At 37.9% G+C, this 16,826-nt stretch overlaps 1 protein-coding gene and 1 pseudogene across 1 annotated transcript; both read left to right on the forward strand.

Annotated features, from left to right (window-relative positions):
* The first annotated feature begins 202 nt into the window (after nt 1-202).
* On the forward strand, nt 203-7,551 carry LOC113081418 (manganese-transporting ATPase 13A1-like; annotated as a pseudogene).
* A 1,294-nt stretch (nt 7,552-8,845) lies between these two features.
* Nucleotides 8,846-13,759, forward strand: LOC113081419 (kinetochore-associated protein DSN1 homolog). The gene is made up of 11 exons (XM_026253521.1): nt 8,846-8,950; nt 9,158-9,185; nt 9,574-9,826; nt 9,911-9,984; nt 10,089-10,161; nt 11,000-11,081; nt 11,175-11,225; nt 11,323-11,394; nt 11,480-11,627; nt 12,655-12,742; nt 13,073-13,759. Exons 1-11 carry the CDS (start codon nt 8,919-8,921, stop codon nt 13,153-13,155), a joined length of 984 nt encoding a protein of 327 aa, XP_026109306.1. The 5' UTR covers nt 8,846-8,918; the 3' UTR covers nt 13,156-13,759.
* The last annotated feature ends 3,067 nt before the right edge of the window (nt 13,760-16,826 follow it).

Here is a 16,826-nt window from a genome sequence, read left to right on the forward strand (position 1 = left end):
GACATTTTTGTAACTTATCTTGCATCTCTAGTTACTCTATAAATTTTGTTCATTTTCATCATGTTCAGTTTTATTTGTCAGTAAAATATTGAAACCTTTTTTTTTTGACTAACAATGTCAGAAAAGGTTTTAATCAGTATGTGTAATTGACAGAACACGTAGCAGATACACTTGAATTTTTGGTTTGTGTCGCTGTATGCAGATGAGAAGGTGTTTCCTCGCAGTATAAAGACTCCGGGGCTGAAGATCCATCAGAGGTTTCATTTCGCCAGTGCTCTGAAGAGGATGTCGGTGCTGGCGTCATATGAGCGCATGGGCTCCACTGAGCTCTGCTATATCTCAACCGTTAAAGGTGCACCAGAGACCCTGAAGGACATGGTGAGCATCTCTGTTGATCTCTAGGTAGATGTCTGGTACACTGCTGATAGTTTGTTCTGGGCAAACACTGAATGATAACACCGCTAAAATGCACATTTCTTTAGATCTGCTTCCTCACACACTTTAGTCTCAGGGTTAAACTTTACACTGAGTTCTGGAAAACTGCATGGTTGCAAAACAAAATCAATTGTATGCTAGAACAAGTAGTTGACTAGTCAGTCTAGGAAGCCTTGTTAAATTATTTTGGTTAAGTGATTGCATGTAGGGATAAATAATAAAAAAAAAAAAAAACTTCAAAAACATGGTGACATTTTGATTTCTATGATTTGTTGTGGGGAAAAAAAATACAAGGGATTTCAACCAGAGAACTTTAATAGCTCATTTTATAAATAATTAATTATTGTAGATTGATTGGGATAACTTTATACGGGAGTGAATCTGTATAGAGAATAAAACTGTGGGGGGAAAAAATCATTTTTTGGGTGCGCACCACCCTTCTAAGGCTGAATAATTTGGAGGAATAAAAATAAAAATTACTCTTTACTAGGACCATGTCAAAACCAGTAACCATAAAGTGAACTTTTTTATTTAAAAAAAAATCCACTTGAATGTTTACATGCCACTTTTCTACGTCAGCATCTCAGAAGAGTTTATTCTTAATAAATGAACCAAGCTGAAACACTATCATAATCATTTCTTATTATCATCACAATGAGCATTGTCATGTTTTTCAGTCTTCAGGATCATTTACGTCTAATTGCTTTGTTGGATCAGCTGTGATTTTCTTTACTTTTAGTGAAGACCAAAAAAGTGTTATCATAACTGTTAATTGTTGCTGAGTTTGTGAGAATGATTTGGTTCATCGTAACGTCTGTATAGATTAGTGGTGGTGGTGAATAATGTAGACACTGCTTTTTTTCAGTTCTCCGAGTGTCCGGTCAGCTATGACGAGGTGCACAGAGAAATGTCACGGGAGGGAGCCAGAGTTCTTGCACTGGGGTACAAAGAGATGGGCCACCTGAGCCATCAGCAGGTATTCAGCAGCGAGGCTAAACATCACATCTCATCTCCACATGCTCTGCTCTTGATCACAGTCTGTTGTGTGTGCAGGTCAGGGAGGTGAGCCGGGACATGCTGGAGTGTGACCTGCGCTTTGCAGGGTTCATGGTCGTGTCCTGTCCTCTCAAGACTGATAGCAAGGCAGTTATCAGAGAGATACAAGAGGCCTCACACCATGTGAGTGACTTAACTCCATATCTTAACATGTACTTAGTAAACCGTTAATGATCCGGTTTCACAGACAGGGCTTAGGCGAAGCCAGGATTAAGCCATAGTTCAATTAGGACATTTAGGTAGTTAAAGCAAAAAACATTACTGGTGTGCTTTTTGAGACAAAACAAAAGCACTGATATAGTTTAAGATCAGTCAGTGCAAGTTTCTTTCAGTTGAAACCGCTCAGATTTACATTTTAGTCTAGGACTAGGCTTAAGCCTTGTCTGTGAAACCGGGTGAATATGTCTGTACTATCGCCATAGTATTGACAACTTTACACTGTTAGAAATCATTTTAAAAAGGTATGAACAGGTGGGTGTTTGTCTTGGAGTTTGGAAGTATACTAATTTGAATTTATATTCATGCATTTGACATTTGAATCATGAGATTTGGAAAGATTTCTACAAATTTGGGCAAAATTTAAGTTTTTAAAATGGTTTAATAAATTAAAAGTACTGGTTTTGTATACTTTATATGTGACCCTGGAGCACAAACCAGTCTTAAGTCGCCGGGGTATATTTGAAGCAATAACCAAAAATACACTGTATCTGTCAAAATTATTGTTATTTCTTTTCTTTTATGCCAAAATCATTAGGACATTAAGTTTTAGGACATTTGAAAAATACACCTAACGTTTTTTATATATAATATATATATGTACACAACCTTTCACATTTTTGGCACCAGTAATATTTGTGATTTATTTTTTAAAGAGATTAATTGAGCAATGCACATTACATTGAGCATAATGTAAAAAAATATTTCTCAGTGTTTCAAATAAATGCCTTTCTTTTGAACTTTACATTCAAAGTCTTTAACATTAACATTAATTGTCTCTTTACCACCAAATCCTCACGTTTCCTAAAGGATCATGTGATTATTAAAAAGTTAAGTGATTTCATATAAATTTTCCCATTTACTTTTTTTTTTCATACTCTGATTAAGTTGAGCCAAACTTGTCCGTCACATGATAATTCTTGATTTCAGTCTCAGTTTCATGTGTGTTATGTGTCTTTCGCAGGGCTGTGTTTAAAACCTTGCCAGAACATTGATGACATGTTTTTTGTTGGTTACTTAAAACTGTGTATTAAGGAGTGCTCTTCCATCATGTCTAACATTAGTCACGCTCTCTGTCCACAGGTTGTAATGATCACAGGTGACAACCCTCTAAACAGCGTGTCATGTGGCCAGAGAGCTGCATTTCATGCAGAAGAAGCACACACTCATTCTCCAGCAAAGCCCCAGTCAAGGTGTGAGACATCACTGACAAAAACTGCTCTGAAAGAGCCAGAGGAAACATATTTTGAACCAGTGCCTCTCTGTTTTGCAGCTGAATGGCAGTGGGTGTCCATAGACGGCAGTGTGTGCCTCCCTCTCCCTACTTCCTCAGTCTCAGATTGGTCAGGGGGTACGACCTCTGTGTGACAGGAGAGGGACTGACCAGGATGACCTATGAACCCAGTTTACTCAGCGCCCTGCTTCCTCATGTGCAAGTCTTTGCTCGTGTCAGCCCTAAACAGAAGGTCAGCTTTACACGTTGGAGAAACCTTGGCTGACAACTGAATCACCACACTCCGTATTGATTGCTGTTCAACATGGTTCACGATGTTGATTTTCCTGTCTGTGCAGGAGTTTGTCATAACTAGTCTGAAGGGGTTGGGTTTCGTTACACTGATGTGTGGAGATGGCACAAATGATGTTGGTGCACTCAAACATGCCCACATAGGTGAGTCATTAAACATGCAGAATGTCAGATATGATACTTAACAAAAACCACATGCATGGCTGCTCTTTAAAGTTGGATTTGATGTACTGTAGATGTACTGTACCGCACTCATAAGATGTCCTTCGTGTTTACCAGGTGTGGCGTTGTTGGCTAATGCCCCAGAGCACATGCCTGAGAAAAAGAAGAGAAGCAAAGACAAAGAGTACGCTTCTGGAGAGCCCAGGCCCCTAGTCCCGAGTTCAGGGGTCAAACTGGGCTCCCGTGCAGCCAGACAGAGGGTGATGGCCCAGAGAGAGGAGCAGCTCGCTGCACAAAAGGCAAGCAGCTCAAGGCTACATTTTGAATGTCAGCGTTTATCCACGTCACAACCGGCTCAAAACCGTAACAAATAAAAGGAGCACACAGTACGGTTGGCAAGGTTGCAACCAAAATATTTGGAAAAACATATAAAACAAGGATGCAACAAATAATAACTGCAATTTCTGTCTGACACTAGATGCTTTAGTGTCAGACACAACAAGTCTCAGCACTAAAAACAAAATCCAAATAAACCAAAATCCCCAAAACCAAATACAAGTCAATTTAGGAGCAAACAAGCAACAACCACATGACCAAGGCCAAAGTTTTTATAGCGGGAAGAACAAGCGGACATTGTTCTCTTGAACCAGTTCACCCAAAAATGAAAATTCAGTCATCATTTACACCACCTTATGTCGTTCCAAACCTGTATGAGTTTCTTTCTTGAACACGGAAGATATTGTGACCAAACCAAACAGTTGACGCTAGCCTCCGATATTGGGTGAACCTTGCCCATTAAGCTTGTATTGTTTACTCCAAATATGTAACCATATGTTGCATGAATGGCTTGTGTCATAGGAGAGGATCAGTCAGGTGCTGCGAGAGATAGAAGAGGATCAGATTCAGGTGGTTAAACTGGGCGACGCCTCCATCGCTGCTCCATTCACCTCGAAACTGTCCTCCATACAGTGCAGTAAGTGCCACATGTTTTGATCGGCTTGAGTGCTCTCGTGTAGTCCTACGTGCGGTTGGCCTAACACCGTCCCGTCTGTTTTCAGTCTGTCACGTGATTAAACAGGGGCGCTGCACTCTGGTGACCACCCTGCAGATGTTTAAGATCCTGGCGCTGAACGCTCTGGTTCTGGCCTACAGTCAGTCTGTGCTTTACCTGGAGGGGGTCAAATTCAGCGACTTCCAGGCGACCCTTCAGGGCCTGCTGCTGGCCGGCTGCTTTCTCTTCATCTCAAGGTCAAAGGTGAGATTTAAAATGTTTTGTCCAGCTGCTTGTAGTGTATTATGGAGCAAGATTCACTATGTCTGTTTTTTTTCCCCCTCAGCCGTTGAAGACTCTTTCCAAAGAGCGGCCTTTACCGAACATCTTCAACCTGTACACTGTCCTCACAGTGCTGCTGCAGTTTGCAGTCCACTTCTGCAGTCTGGTGTACCTGTACAAGGGGGCACAGAGCAGAAGCCCACCCAGGTATGAATAGAAATGGGGTACTGTAACCACATGAACAGGCTGAGTGGGATTTCCCAGTATCTTTACAAAAGAATTCTGCCTGACACAATGACATGATTTTCATAACATTTGCAATCAGGCTTCACTTTTAACCTCTCTCTCTCTCTCTCTCTTTCTCTCTCATTATTTTCCCCCCGTCTCCTGCAGGGCAGAGCAGTTTGTGGACCTGTCCAAAGAGTTTGAGCCCAGTCTCATTAACAGCACTGTATACATCATGTCCATGGCCATGCAAATGGCCACATTTGCCATTAATTATAAGGTACTTTAATTTTTAGTTGGATATCGATCACATATAATGATGCTTTGTAATGAAATTATGCTTTGTAGCACTCAAAGGGATAGTTGACCCAAAAATGAATATGACCCCATGATTTACTCACCCTCAAGCCATTCTAGGTGTAAATGACTTTCTTCTATCAGACAAATACAGTCAGAGTTGTATTATAAAACAATGTCCTGGGTCTTTCAAACTTTATAATGGCAGTGAATGGGGGTCGAGATTATGAAACCAAAAAAGTGCATCCACCCTTCATAAAAAGTGCTCCACATAGCTCTGGGGGGTTAATCAATGGCTTTTAATGTGAAGCAATCCATCTGTGTAAGAAAAATGTAAATGTTGAAGACTTTATTAACCGTAATCTCTAGCTTTCGCTAGCCGTGCGGAGCACTTTTTATGATGGATGGATGCACTTTGTTAGGCTTCAAAATCTCGACCCCCATTCACTTCCATTATAAATCTTGAAAGACCCAGGACATTCTTTTATATAACACTGACATAAGTCATTTATACCTAAAATATCTTGAGGGCGAGTAAATCATGGGGTCATTTTTATTTTTGGGTCAACTATCCCTTTTAGTTAACAATAAGAGCACTGTAAGCACAGATGAGATTTGAGACCTGCAGCCTAGATTCAACACACTGTCTTGTTCAGGGCCATCCTTTCATGGAGTCTCTCACTGAGAATCGGCCTTTGCTGTGGAGCATCGGTATATCAGGGCTCGCCATAGTGGGGCTGCTGACGGGATCTTCACCTGAATTCAATGAGCAGTTCGCCTTAGTAGATATTCCAACTGAGGTATGGGTTCAGTACTCCACACTATTCACATACAAGACTGTCAATGGAAACGTGCTTGCATTTTAAGCGTGCAGTAAAGGCTTGTTCACACCAAGAGCAATAGCTATTATTATATATAATACTACCACTCCCTATGTGCAGAGTACACAGTTTACATAATGCAAAATAGTGACACCATTCCCACTTCTGTGCCTGCGCCCGCACGCACCTCATGTTCGCAGCTGAATGCAAATAATAAAATAAAGGAAAAAACTCATGCATCAATTTCAGGTATATTCATAATCCTGTGAAACTTTTTTGTCTGTTGACGCTAATAACGTTTTAATGTCGGTAATAATTCAACCACCACCAATGCATCTAATATTCTCTGAGTTTTGCATGTTCCCTTAAGAAAATGTGTAACTTCAAATAATAATTTACCAAGTATGAAGAGAACATTTTGTTGTTGTTATAAAAAGACCAAATCCAACAACAGCCTTTAAAATTACTTACAATCACTGATCTCTAATAGAGAACAGTACATATACGCCAGTGCTTACGATGCATTATATAAAAACCATAATTAATTATTACATGGTTATCATAAAATAACACCGTTAAAATGCATGATAGAATACAAAATAAACAATTTATGTAAATTATTACAAACGCCTGCAAAGGGAGCCAAAGGCTGTCTAATATTTATACAGGACGAACAAATCCTTGTTTAACAGGCCGCTGACCAATCATTTAATTCAAATATCCAATTAATCTTTCATTTTTGGCAAGCTTTTTGAAATAAAAAAAAAAACGTGGACATCATAACCCTTACAAGAATTAATCATGGTTTTATCGAAAAACTGCCTAATTTTCTTTTGTGTGATTTCTGGGCACCCATTTGTCCAGCAGCGGTTATGAGAATACAACCCTTTTAGTGTCCAAACAGACATTGTTTATTGTAAGCATGCGCAGCAGGTTTGTCGTCTGTTGCTGACCTCTCATGTGTAGCTATTTTATGATTAATAATATGTTTTTCCATTCTTTGTCTTTGCAGTTTAAGTTAATAATAGCCCAGGTCCTAGTTTTGGATTTTGTCGCCGCCCTGTTGGTGGACAGAGTTTTGCAGTTCCTGCTGGGCAGAGGAACCCTGAGGTTGCCTTAATGAACTGTTATTGCCAACAGTCACCAATGCAGTTGCTGCCCCTCGTGACCAGACTGTGAACGGACTTTACAGGAACACAGTACTTGACTGGTGGCGAACTCTGTGAGATGTGAAAGGATGGGGGTGTAACTCAAAATGTACACACCCCAGTGTTTCCTTTTCCTCCCGGTCTATGTCTTAATACTTTAACTTCATTTTCTTTCTACTGACATCTTTAACCACCCCCTCCGCTCTAAAGGCCAAGAAGACTACAGTATTGTGTTGAGGGTGAGAGTGCGTTGGTTGAGGCGCGCGGCTTTGACAGGGGCGTTCTGAACAAGTGTTTCTTTTTTTGGGGATTTTCTTTTGATTTGATTTGTTTTCAGCATTTTGTAAAAAGACAAATCTCAGAAAGACTTATAAATGACCAAAAAAAGAAAAAGCTGTCGTTGTGTTCTTTATTTCCATGACTTTTTCTTAAGACTTACATTTTAAAGAACTAGCTATTTTTGTACTGCTTTGGATTGACATAGCAATATATGATATTATGCAAGCTAATACTTTCAGGAAAGCAAGGTGACAGTACATTATTTTTTACAATGGTCACTTAAAGCTTTAAATCACCTGTAGGAATGCAAATAAGGACATATGATTGCACAACATGCTGTGATGTGTTATTAAAGGTGCTGTGTTTAAGTTTTTGACTACTAAAGCATAAACATACCATAATATGTTTGCAGATATTTAAGAAACATGCTAAGTTAACATACTTGTTTTTCTGAAAAACAATGCTACAGACAGTTATTCTCCTTTGAAAATGTGTTCTGTGTCGGGAAGTCAGTCTCTGTTTTGGTTTGTGAAACCCGCCCAATGCCAGATTACCCAATTGTATTTTGGCACCCTGGGTTGCCAGTTGGCAGAAGACACAGCGTATTTTATTTTATTCATCGTCAAATGCGCTTGATACTGTTTGTGTCATCAATCTGGCAACCTGCGTGTGCATCAATACTCAAGGAGGGGCCGGGTGGAAAAAAAACCCTCTCCAATATTTAGAATTTAGACTGCAATACCTAGTTCAAGCATACAGTGAAAATCCTACATACAGCACCTTTAAATACTGTATATCAATGGAATATTTCTTCATATCAGCATTTCAGAAGGCATAAAGTGAAAATAGAGCCTCAAGATTTTCTTTATATATATATATAAATAATTATGCCAAACTGGGATGCAAGAACGTAAATGACAAGATTGAAAATATACTTTTAATCTGTTTATCAACTTTTTGGACTATTTGATATTTCTGCCAGTATTTCTGCTTTAATTTTTTTATAAACAGAAACTGGGTAACAAACAAACAATACTTGAGGGGAAAAATAAAATAAATATGTGCTCTTTTTTTTTTAAGTTATCTTATGTTTTTAATAATAATATTAATATCAATTATATTAATAATAATATAGTCATCTGAAAATGAAGTTATCCTGTATCACCCATCTACTCTAAATGAAGGCATTAGCCTACTCAGGAGAAGAAAGCAAAACTTGTTCCTGGAAAAATTATAAATGAAATAAAATATTTGTTGGACATTTTTCTTGAACACTGAACTTTATGCAGTGGACTCTGCAACTTTTGTATTATTTTTTTTTTATTAGATAATTTATCAGACTTTTTGTAATAGCTTTCCCAAAGCAAAGCATGAGCATTGTCATGTGAAATGTAATATGACTACAGTTCCCAAGAACCATCACGGCGACATGAAAGTGGGCGGGGCATGTTTGACTCTGCGCGCGCGGTGTTTGAAAGAAAATGGCGGAGCTTCAGAATGGAGAGATTGAACCGTGAGTGTTTTATTATTTATAACATCAGGAATACGGTATATGTATCAAATGTTATTTTTGCCTTTTTAATGGACAAATACTGAAAATTGTTGTTTAAAATATATCGAATTATCGTTATGTTGGATGCTCCAAACAAGGCTGTGAGATGTGTTTGCTGTGTTGTAAAGTAACGTAACTTGAATCATGACCATTTAATGTCTCTCACAGGTGTGAGGACAGCAGCATCAATACAAGGGTAAATCTGTTTTCAATGCTTTTCAAATGTACCTTTCAAACATTCGGGATTAATAACTTTATTTATCAAATTAAAATCGCATATTAAAATAATTTCTGAAGGATTATGTGGCAGTAAAAACTGAAGTAATGGCTGCAAAATTCAGCTTTAAATTCCGTAACTGGAATAATTCAAATTTTTATTGTAATAATATTTCTCGATATTATTTTATTTATCTGTCCCCCAGTTTCACAGACAAGACTTATCCCATACTAAATTTTAAGTCTAAATTGTTTCAACTGTATAAAACATATAGAAGTGTATGTGCTTCCAGTATCTTTAGTCATGTGACACATGCATGGACAACCAGTCTGTATGTATCTAAGCCTGTGATGTTTGTCTCAACTAGGTCTCAGAAGTGTCTCAAGGAGTCAAACGGCCTCGTGACAGCAGCCCCGTCCCGGGTCCTCCTCAGAAGTCACCTGCTCGTTCTGGAGAGGAGGAGCAGCTGCAGGACTCCAAGATGAGCTCTGCTGAGGACAGTGTGAGGGACAGTGTGAGCGTCAGTGCTCCAGAACCAAACCCTCGCTCACGGAGGAAGTCCTGGAGGAGATCGTCCCGAGGCAGACGCTCCCTGCCGGCCTTCTCCTGCTCCTCACAGCGTCAGTGTCACGGTCACCGGACGTCCTGCTGGAGCTGTTTATGACTGTGCTGACTTTCTCTTCTTTTTTCTTTGTGTTTTCTAGCTCTGTGTGAAACCGTCAGCCTGTCTTTGCCCGATAACGAGAGGCTAGAGATGCTAATTAAAGCTGCCATGCAGGTCTGTAAACTGCACATTATTAAGGAAATTAATTTCAGCTTTGTCATTGTGACCATGAATCCTCTTTCTAGTCTAACCATTCATGTTTCCCTGATTGTTCACAGAGGACAGTGAAAAGGGCCAAAAGTAGTCTGTACACTGTTCCTGGTGTTGATACAGAGACCCTCCAGACTCAAGGTAAGTCCGGGGGTCCCGGCAGAGCCAGGCCTTCAGGTTTTTACTTCTCCTGCAGACGTTTTCGATAACTTCAACACACAGGAATTACCGTTTGAATGAAAAACTGTTTTCTGTTTAAATATATTTTCAAACATAATTCATTTCTGTGATCAAAGCTGAATTTTCAGCATCATTCCTCCAGTCTTCAGTGTCACATGATCCTTCAGAAATCATTCTGATATGCTGATTTGCTGCTCAAGAAACTTTTATTATTATTATTATTAATGTTGAAAACAGTTGAGCTGCAGAATATTTTTGTGGAAACGGATTTAGTTTTTTTTTAATTCTTTGATAAACCCAAAGTTAAAAGGTATTGCATTTATTTCAAAACATAGAAACATCTTTACAAACATTATAAATGTCTTTACTTACACTTGAGATCAATTTAATGGGTCCATGCTGAATAAAAGCACTGATTTATTTTAAACATAATATTAATAATAATTATGATTAATTATCTACCTTTTTTGGCCCCTATCCTTCAAACCAATCTGTTTTTCAGAATTACGTTTTTAATAATTTATAATAATTTTTAATATGATCACTTTTTAGTATATATTTTGTGTAATCCAAATAAAAAAACACTTTTGAGTGGTAGTGTATTTAGTGTCGTTTTCAACACATTCTTATACAGTATATTTCCAAACAAACGGTTTCATCTTATCAACAAAAACTCATCTATAAGTGTTCTGCAGTCTTAGCGAAACAAAACAGTCACAGAAAAGGCCCACACTTACTGAATGTTGTCCAAACTATAACTCTACGTTGTGATATTTACATGAATGCTGTTCACTTCCAGTTGAATCTTTGCACGGAGAGTGGGACAGTCTGGCTGAAGACATCAGAAGAGAGACTCTGAGTTCACTTCCAGCTGTTGAGAGGTCCGTCAGTGTTTCAGCATTAGTCCCTCGATCCTGAAGCACTCTCCACTTTAATACATCTATCTCTTTCCCTCTCTCTCTCTCTGTGTGCAGTGACCCTGTTGTTAACATGACCACTGCACACATTCAGGAGGACATAGACAGGTAATTCTCTGCTCTCGTCCACCTCAGATAATACAGTGGTCATCTGTTTCATTTTCTGACTGCATCTGACATGTGTAATGGTCTTGTGCTCGTGTAGGTTACAGGCTGAGAGTATGTCATGGGAGTCGCTTCTGAACCAACATCGGAGCAAAGCTGACGAACTAGACAAGTGAGCACAGCTTCATAAACGCACCAGCAGCACACATGGACACTGAAGGACGCTCGGATTCATCCTCTTCTCTGTCCCTTTGCAGATGTGTGGAGCGAGGTGAAGAGAAGGGGCTGCCGCTGGACCCATCGTGCTTTGAAAAGTCCTCACAGAGTCAGCTCATTCTGAACAAACCGGACTACAAGGCGGTGCTCGTGGGACAGCAAAAACTACTCCGAAACATGGAGCTCATGGTGAGACCATGATGCTTTATTATTCACTAAAAGACCGTATATATTCAGACCAGAGAGCCATAGACATCTGACAACATATTCACTAGCCTTGTCACAAAGACATTTGTGGCAGTTTTTATATTTGCTATAAATGTTTATATATATATATATATATATATATATTAAATGCTATGTGTTCTTTACCATTTTTATGGTAACTATATACCAGAGGGGACCAAACATTGTACTACAAAGGGCCAAAAATACAATTGAGGGCTGTGAGACAAAAGTGTATTTTGCATTATAATGTAACTTGTAACAGTAAATGTTAAATACAGCTTTATTTATTGATTTATTTATTTTGTACGTGATAATGTGCCCTTTTTCATTTTATTTGTTCTGAGAAAAAAAATGAAGATTATAATACATTTTTACCTTTTATTTATGGAAGACACCCACTAAAATGTTATCCGGTGTAAAAATAAACCAAGAAGGTTTAAAATCATTTAAAATATAATACAATTTAGTATGTTCACTTCTTATATATATATATATATATATATATATGTGTGTGTGTTTGTGTTTCGTTTTTACATTAAATATATCTGTTACACTGAATGACCATGGAACATTGATATTTGATATTTTATTAAATCAGATGTTATTTGAAACTTTTCATATGCTTTCTTTGTAAATAGAATAATTTTTGTAAGTTTAATTTGCAGACACCAAATTGGAACGTCTCATCTTTGACCCAACTATATTAGATTTAATATAGGATTTAAATTATTATTATTTTTTTAACTAATAAGTAAAGCCAAAAAAGGTAAGCAATGCTAAAGCAAAAAAAAAAAGGCTTAAATGGCATGTTTTAATAACTACTTTCTTGCCAAAATCAAAGCTCATCACAGCCCCTTAGAGCATCTCCTTTATTTACAATACCAGCTTAATGTGTGCTATATACAACAAATATCCTAAAACAAAAATGATACTACTCTTTGGTGGCATATTTTCATTTTTAAATGTCTTTACTTGTCTTCCTTCACAGATGGACTCACAGTGTTGTGTAATGAGGGAGCTGCTGTCTTTCCGTGAGAAATCACAGCTGCTGCTAAAGGAGACCAGTGCCAGACTAGGTGAGATCCCCAAAGTTTGGGATTATTATGATAAAAAAAATAAAAAAAACTTAATTCATTTGTTTTCACCATTGGTGTACATGTATAATTATAATATGACACTATTACTGTATTTTGTATTAAATAGTCTTCTTTCAAAAACATAAAATCTAATTGACTATCAAGACATCAACAACAAACGTGGTGTTTGAAAAATAGCACTAATTATGATGGAAAATCTTATAAAATACAGTTCAGTGGGAGCTGCCTTGATTGTGCTGGTTGCTTTTTATTTAGTCCAGTTTCTTGCATTAAGCGCAGTGTTTTACTGTCTGTTTGTTTTCCTCACAGCTGCCAGGGCTGGCTTTCAGAATCTCCCTTCATCTCCAGTCAAACAGCTGATAAAAGGAGCCATATCTAGTGTTTCCTCTTAGTTTACAGAGCCGTAATGAATCCCATGGGATGCTGAGCTCCCACAGAAAAGTGCTATGGTCTGACAGAGCCATTTCAGTTATGCATTATTACTTTCTACTCTATCATTTATACTTTTTGCTGTATCAAAATACATGGCCTTTTCATATGACCCAATAATTTGGATAGCGAGTATCTAAATTCATGCTAAACATCTGTCTGTCTGTCCTAGATTTAGTAAGAGGAAAGGCTCAGACTGTGCACATAAAGCCCAAAGATGGACACTAGATGGCAGACTAGTTATTCAGAGCTCTACTTTAACCCGTGCAGTTCTCCGTAGGGCTTGTTTTTCACATTTTTACAGATTTCAGATTCAAATTAAATTCCTTGACATTTGCTTAAATTTTTTTGTCATGTAAAAAAAGAAAAGAAAAAACATTTTGATTCAGTTTTAAGCCCCCGAATGCTTTTAATCGGTCTTTTAATCTGTCCTGTATGTCTAATGGACTAAGAATGATATTCATTCATCCATCACTGGATATATTTCTCTCTTCTGCCTGAATGGTGAAATTGAATAAACGGTTTGTGCTGGTGTCTTGTTTCCAGCTCAAACATCGCAAGCTTGTATTTACACGCTTTAAGTCATCATTATTAGCTTAAAGAAAAGACACTGGCCTTTGGGCTTTAGTCATGAGCTCTTTGAGGGCCTTTTAGCCGTCTGTTATGTTTGTTCTTGTGCGTCCCGTGACCCCTTCCCCCCTCACTTCCAGCCCTTGTTCTCTATTCAGCGTCACACAGGACTGCTGAGCAAGACACAGGATTCTCCACTTCACATCCGCTCTGTTTATATCACATTTCCATGCCCACAAGACTAAACACCACCTGCTCTGAACTCCCGTGACATAATAGTATCTGTGTTCGCTCTCAATACTTCGTCCACTGTGATCTAAGAAACTGAAGACAGACGTTTTAAACAATCCCAAAATAAAACCTTAAACCGTTTCGATCTCAAGAGCTGGAAAACGAGGTCAGAACGCGGGCTGATTCGACTTGGCTTGTATTTAGTTTTCTCTGTTAATGTAGGGATGGAGGTGGTGTATCAGGAGAGTGGGGTTAAGCGTTCGAAGCACTGGGGGTGGCACCACAAGAGGAATCGATTCTTATTTAGATGAAAATCAGGCTCAGCGCTTGTGGGCCGCATCTGCCTCAAACAGATTTCAGAAGAATACCTATTCACAGACACGAGAGGAAAAACTAGTCTCACGGTGGCAAATACTTTTAAATTAAATGTAAATTGATGAAGATTAATGTATGCATGTGATGTAGTAGTTGCCCACATAGATACACTCCCAAAAGTAAAGGTTCGTCATTGGCATCTACGGTTTCATGAAGAACCTTTAACAGCCTCAGAACCTTTTTCTTCAGACAAAATGTGCTTTTTCATGGAAAAAGGTTGTTTAGAAAAAAAAAAAAAACATGTGAAAATTTGCTCACAATTTACTTCCCTTCGGGTGCTCATTTGCTCATCAGTGCATCCTCTTTAGTGAATGGGTGCCGTCAGAATAAAAGTTAAAAAAAAGTTGATAAAAACATCACAATAAACCACACATCCATCTAATGTCCCAAGAAGTGAAAAGCTGTCTGTTTGTAATAAACATATCCATCAAGATGTTTTTAATTTCAAACCCTTTCTTTGGGGTTACAATATGAGTCCTCTCTCCACTTTGGGCTGAACTGTTCCTTTAAATCATGCTTCAAGTATAAGTAAGAGTAATAAGCAGAACAGAATCTTTATTATTAAAATACATGTATGCTTTATGCAGCAGACACACACACACACACACACACACACACACACATATATATATATATATATATATATATATAATTTTTGGTTCATTTTTACTATGGAGCCACAGGACCGCTTTGTCCATCGTCTTGGAAATGAAAGGAGAAAGATGGAAAAATATAGATTTACAATTGCTCAAATCTGGCTGTGTGAAAGCGACGCTGTGATAAGGAGCTCAGGTTACCGTTTGTTCTCTAATGTTCTTATTCTCACTTCAGATTGATTAGTGTTAGATTGTAGCCGAGAGATGTGCTTGGCGTCAGCATAAACCAGGACCACTTCTGTCCCATTCCTGTCTCTGCACACACATCATCAGAGTCCCAGTGAAATGCTCCAGGCCGAGTCTCTCCCCTCCTCGTATTCCAGCACCCATTTATCTGAGAAGCCTGTCTTTTCTCTCTGAGTGATGAACTACCTCAAAACGTCCACGTTTGCAAAAAAAACTGGGACCACTTATTTTTAATCTGAACTGTCCATGCACTTGAAAATAGACATTGATATAAATATGTGATATACTTAGCCATTCATATGGACATAACATGAAAATAATAATTATATGATAATTAAGGTCAATTACTTTGTAATTGAGCAAATACTTTGTAGCTTTTATGAACGTATATATTATAAACCTTTTGCTAATAATCTATTTTCTTATGCATGTATAAAGCTATTGTTTTTCCATGCAGAATAAATATATTTTACAGTAATTGACACACTAGACTTTACTGTTAAAGGCATATTTTAAAGGGGTAGTTCACCCCCCCCCCCCCCCCCAAAAAATATTATCCTCATGTTTTATCAAATGTGTATGACTTTTGCAGGACACAAAGACAAGCTCAGTATTTTCTTTTTCTTCCCATGTAATGGATCTCATTGGTAACCAAAACTGTTTATTTTTTTTAAACAACATTCTTCAAACTATCTTCCTTTGTGTTTCACTTGAGTAATTTCTGCTCCTGTGGCCTAGAGTTACCTTGAACCAAAACATAATGTGTATAAATGTAAAACGTAGTTAAGACCCCAGATGACTAATCTAAAATATTCTGTGGCACACGAAAGAAGATTGTTCGAAGAATGTTGATAAAACGTTTAGGTTCCCATTGCCTTCCAGTGTATGGACCAAAAAGAGACATTTCTCAAAATATTTTCTTTGTCATTTGCAGAAAAAAAAAGTCAATCATAGCCTATAGGTTTTTATTAATGTGAGTTGAGTATATAATGACATTAAGTTGAATTCTTGCCTGAGCCTTTTCTTTTAAGAGCAAAGTTAAACAAGAAAATTACCTTTTCAGTTTTTTTTATATGGATGTAAATTACCAGCAGAATATTCAAAACATACTACTCTGCTAAACATTATAATATACATTGCTAATACACCAGTAGCTCGCAGTTTACCCAAAGACATGTTTTATAGCAGAATTTCTTTTCCAGGACAGGACCATATCACCATTATCAGACATTGTGAATCTTGCTTTCACGACCATGCATGCATGTAGGCTTAATCTGCATCTTCTAGACCGGTTTGATTTAAAAAGTATATTTTCTTACATTTTTTCAACAGAAATAGTTTTGGTCACAAGGGTTCATCGTGCTTCGTAAATTACAACAGCATGCACTGTTGTAGAACAGCGTCCAACGCTGATTGTAGAGTCTGGATAGCCCTCCATAAACTTTCCTTAATAGTTTTACTACAGTAACAATGCAGTTACTAGCAGTTGATGAAGGTTCATTCTTCGTAACCCATGAGGGGAGTCATTTAATCTGCTCCTAATTGTAATGCCAGTTTATAAACACCACATTGTGTATTAGTTAATCTGATCAAAGCACAGCAATTTTATTATTTTA

Source organism: Carassius auratus, unplaced genomic scaffold (assembly GCF_003368295.1).
Source record: "Carassius auratus strain Wakin unplaced genomic scaffold, ASM336829v1 scaf_tig00034347, whole genome shotgun sequence".
Classification (NCBI taxonomy): domain Eukaryota; kingdom Metazoa; phylum Chordata; class Actinopteri; order Cypriniformes; family Cyprinidae; genus Carassius; species Carassius auratus.

Coding starts and splice junctions, on each gene's coding strand:
- LOC113081419 (XM_026253521.1), top strand. CDS start 8,919: ATGGCGGAGCTTCAGAATGGAGAGATTGAACC. Junction 9,186..9,573: donor ACAGCAGCATCAATACAAGG/GTAAATCTGTTT, acceptor TGTCTCAACTAG/GTCTCAGAAGTGTCTCAAGG. Junction 11,628..12,654: donor TCCGAAACATGGAGCTCATG/GTGAGACCATGA, acceptor CTTCCTTCACAG/ATGGACTCACAGTGTTGTGT.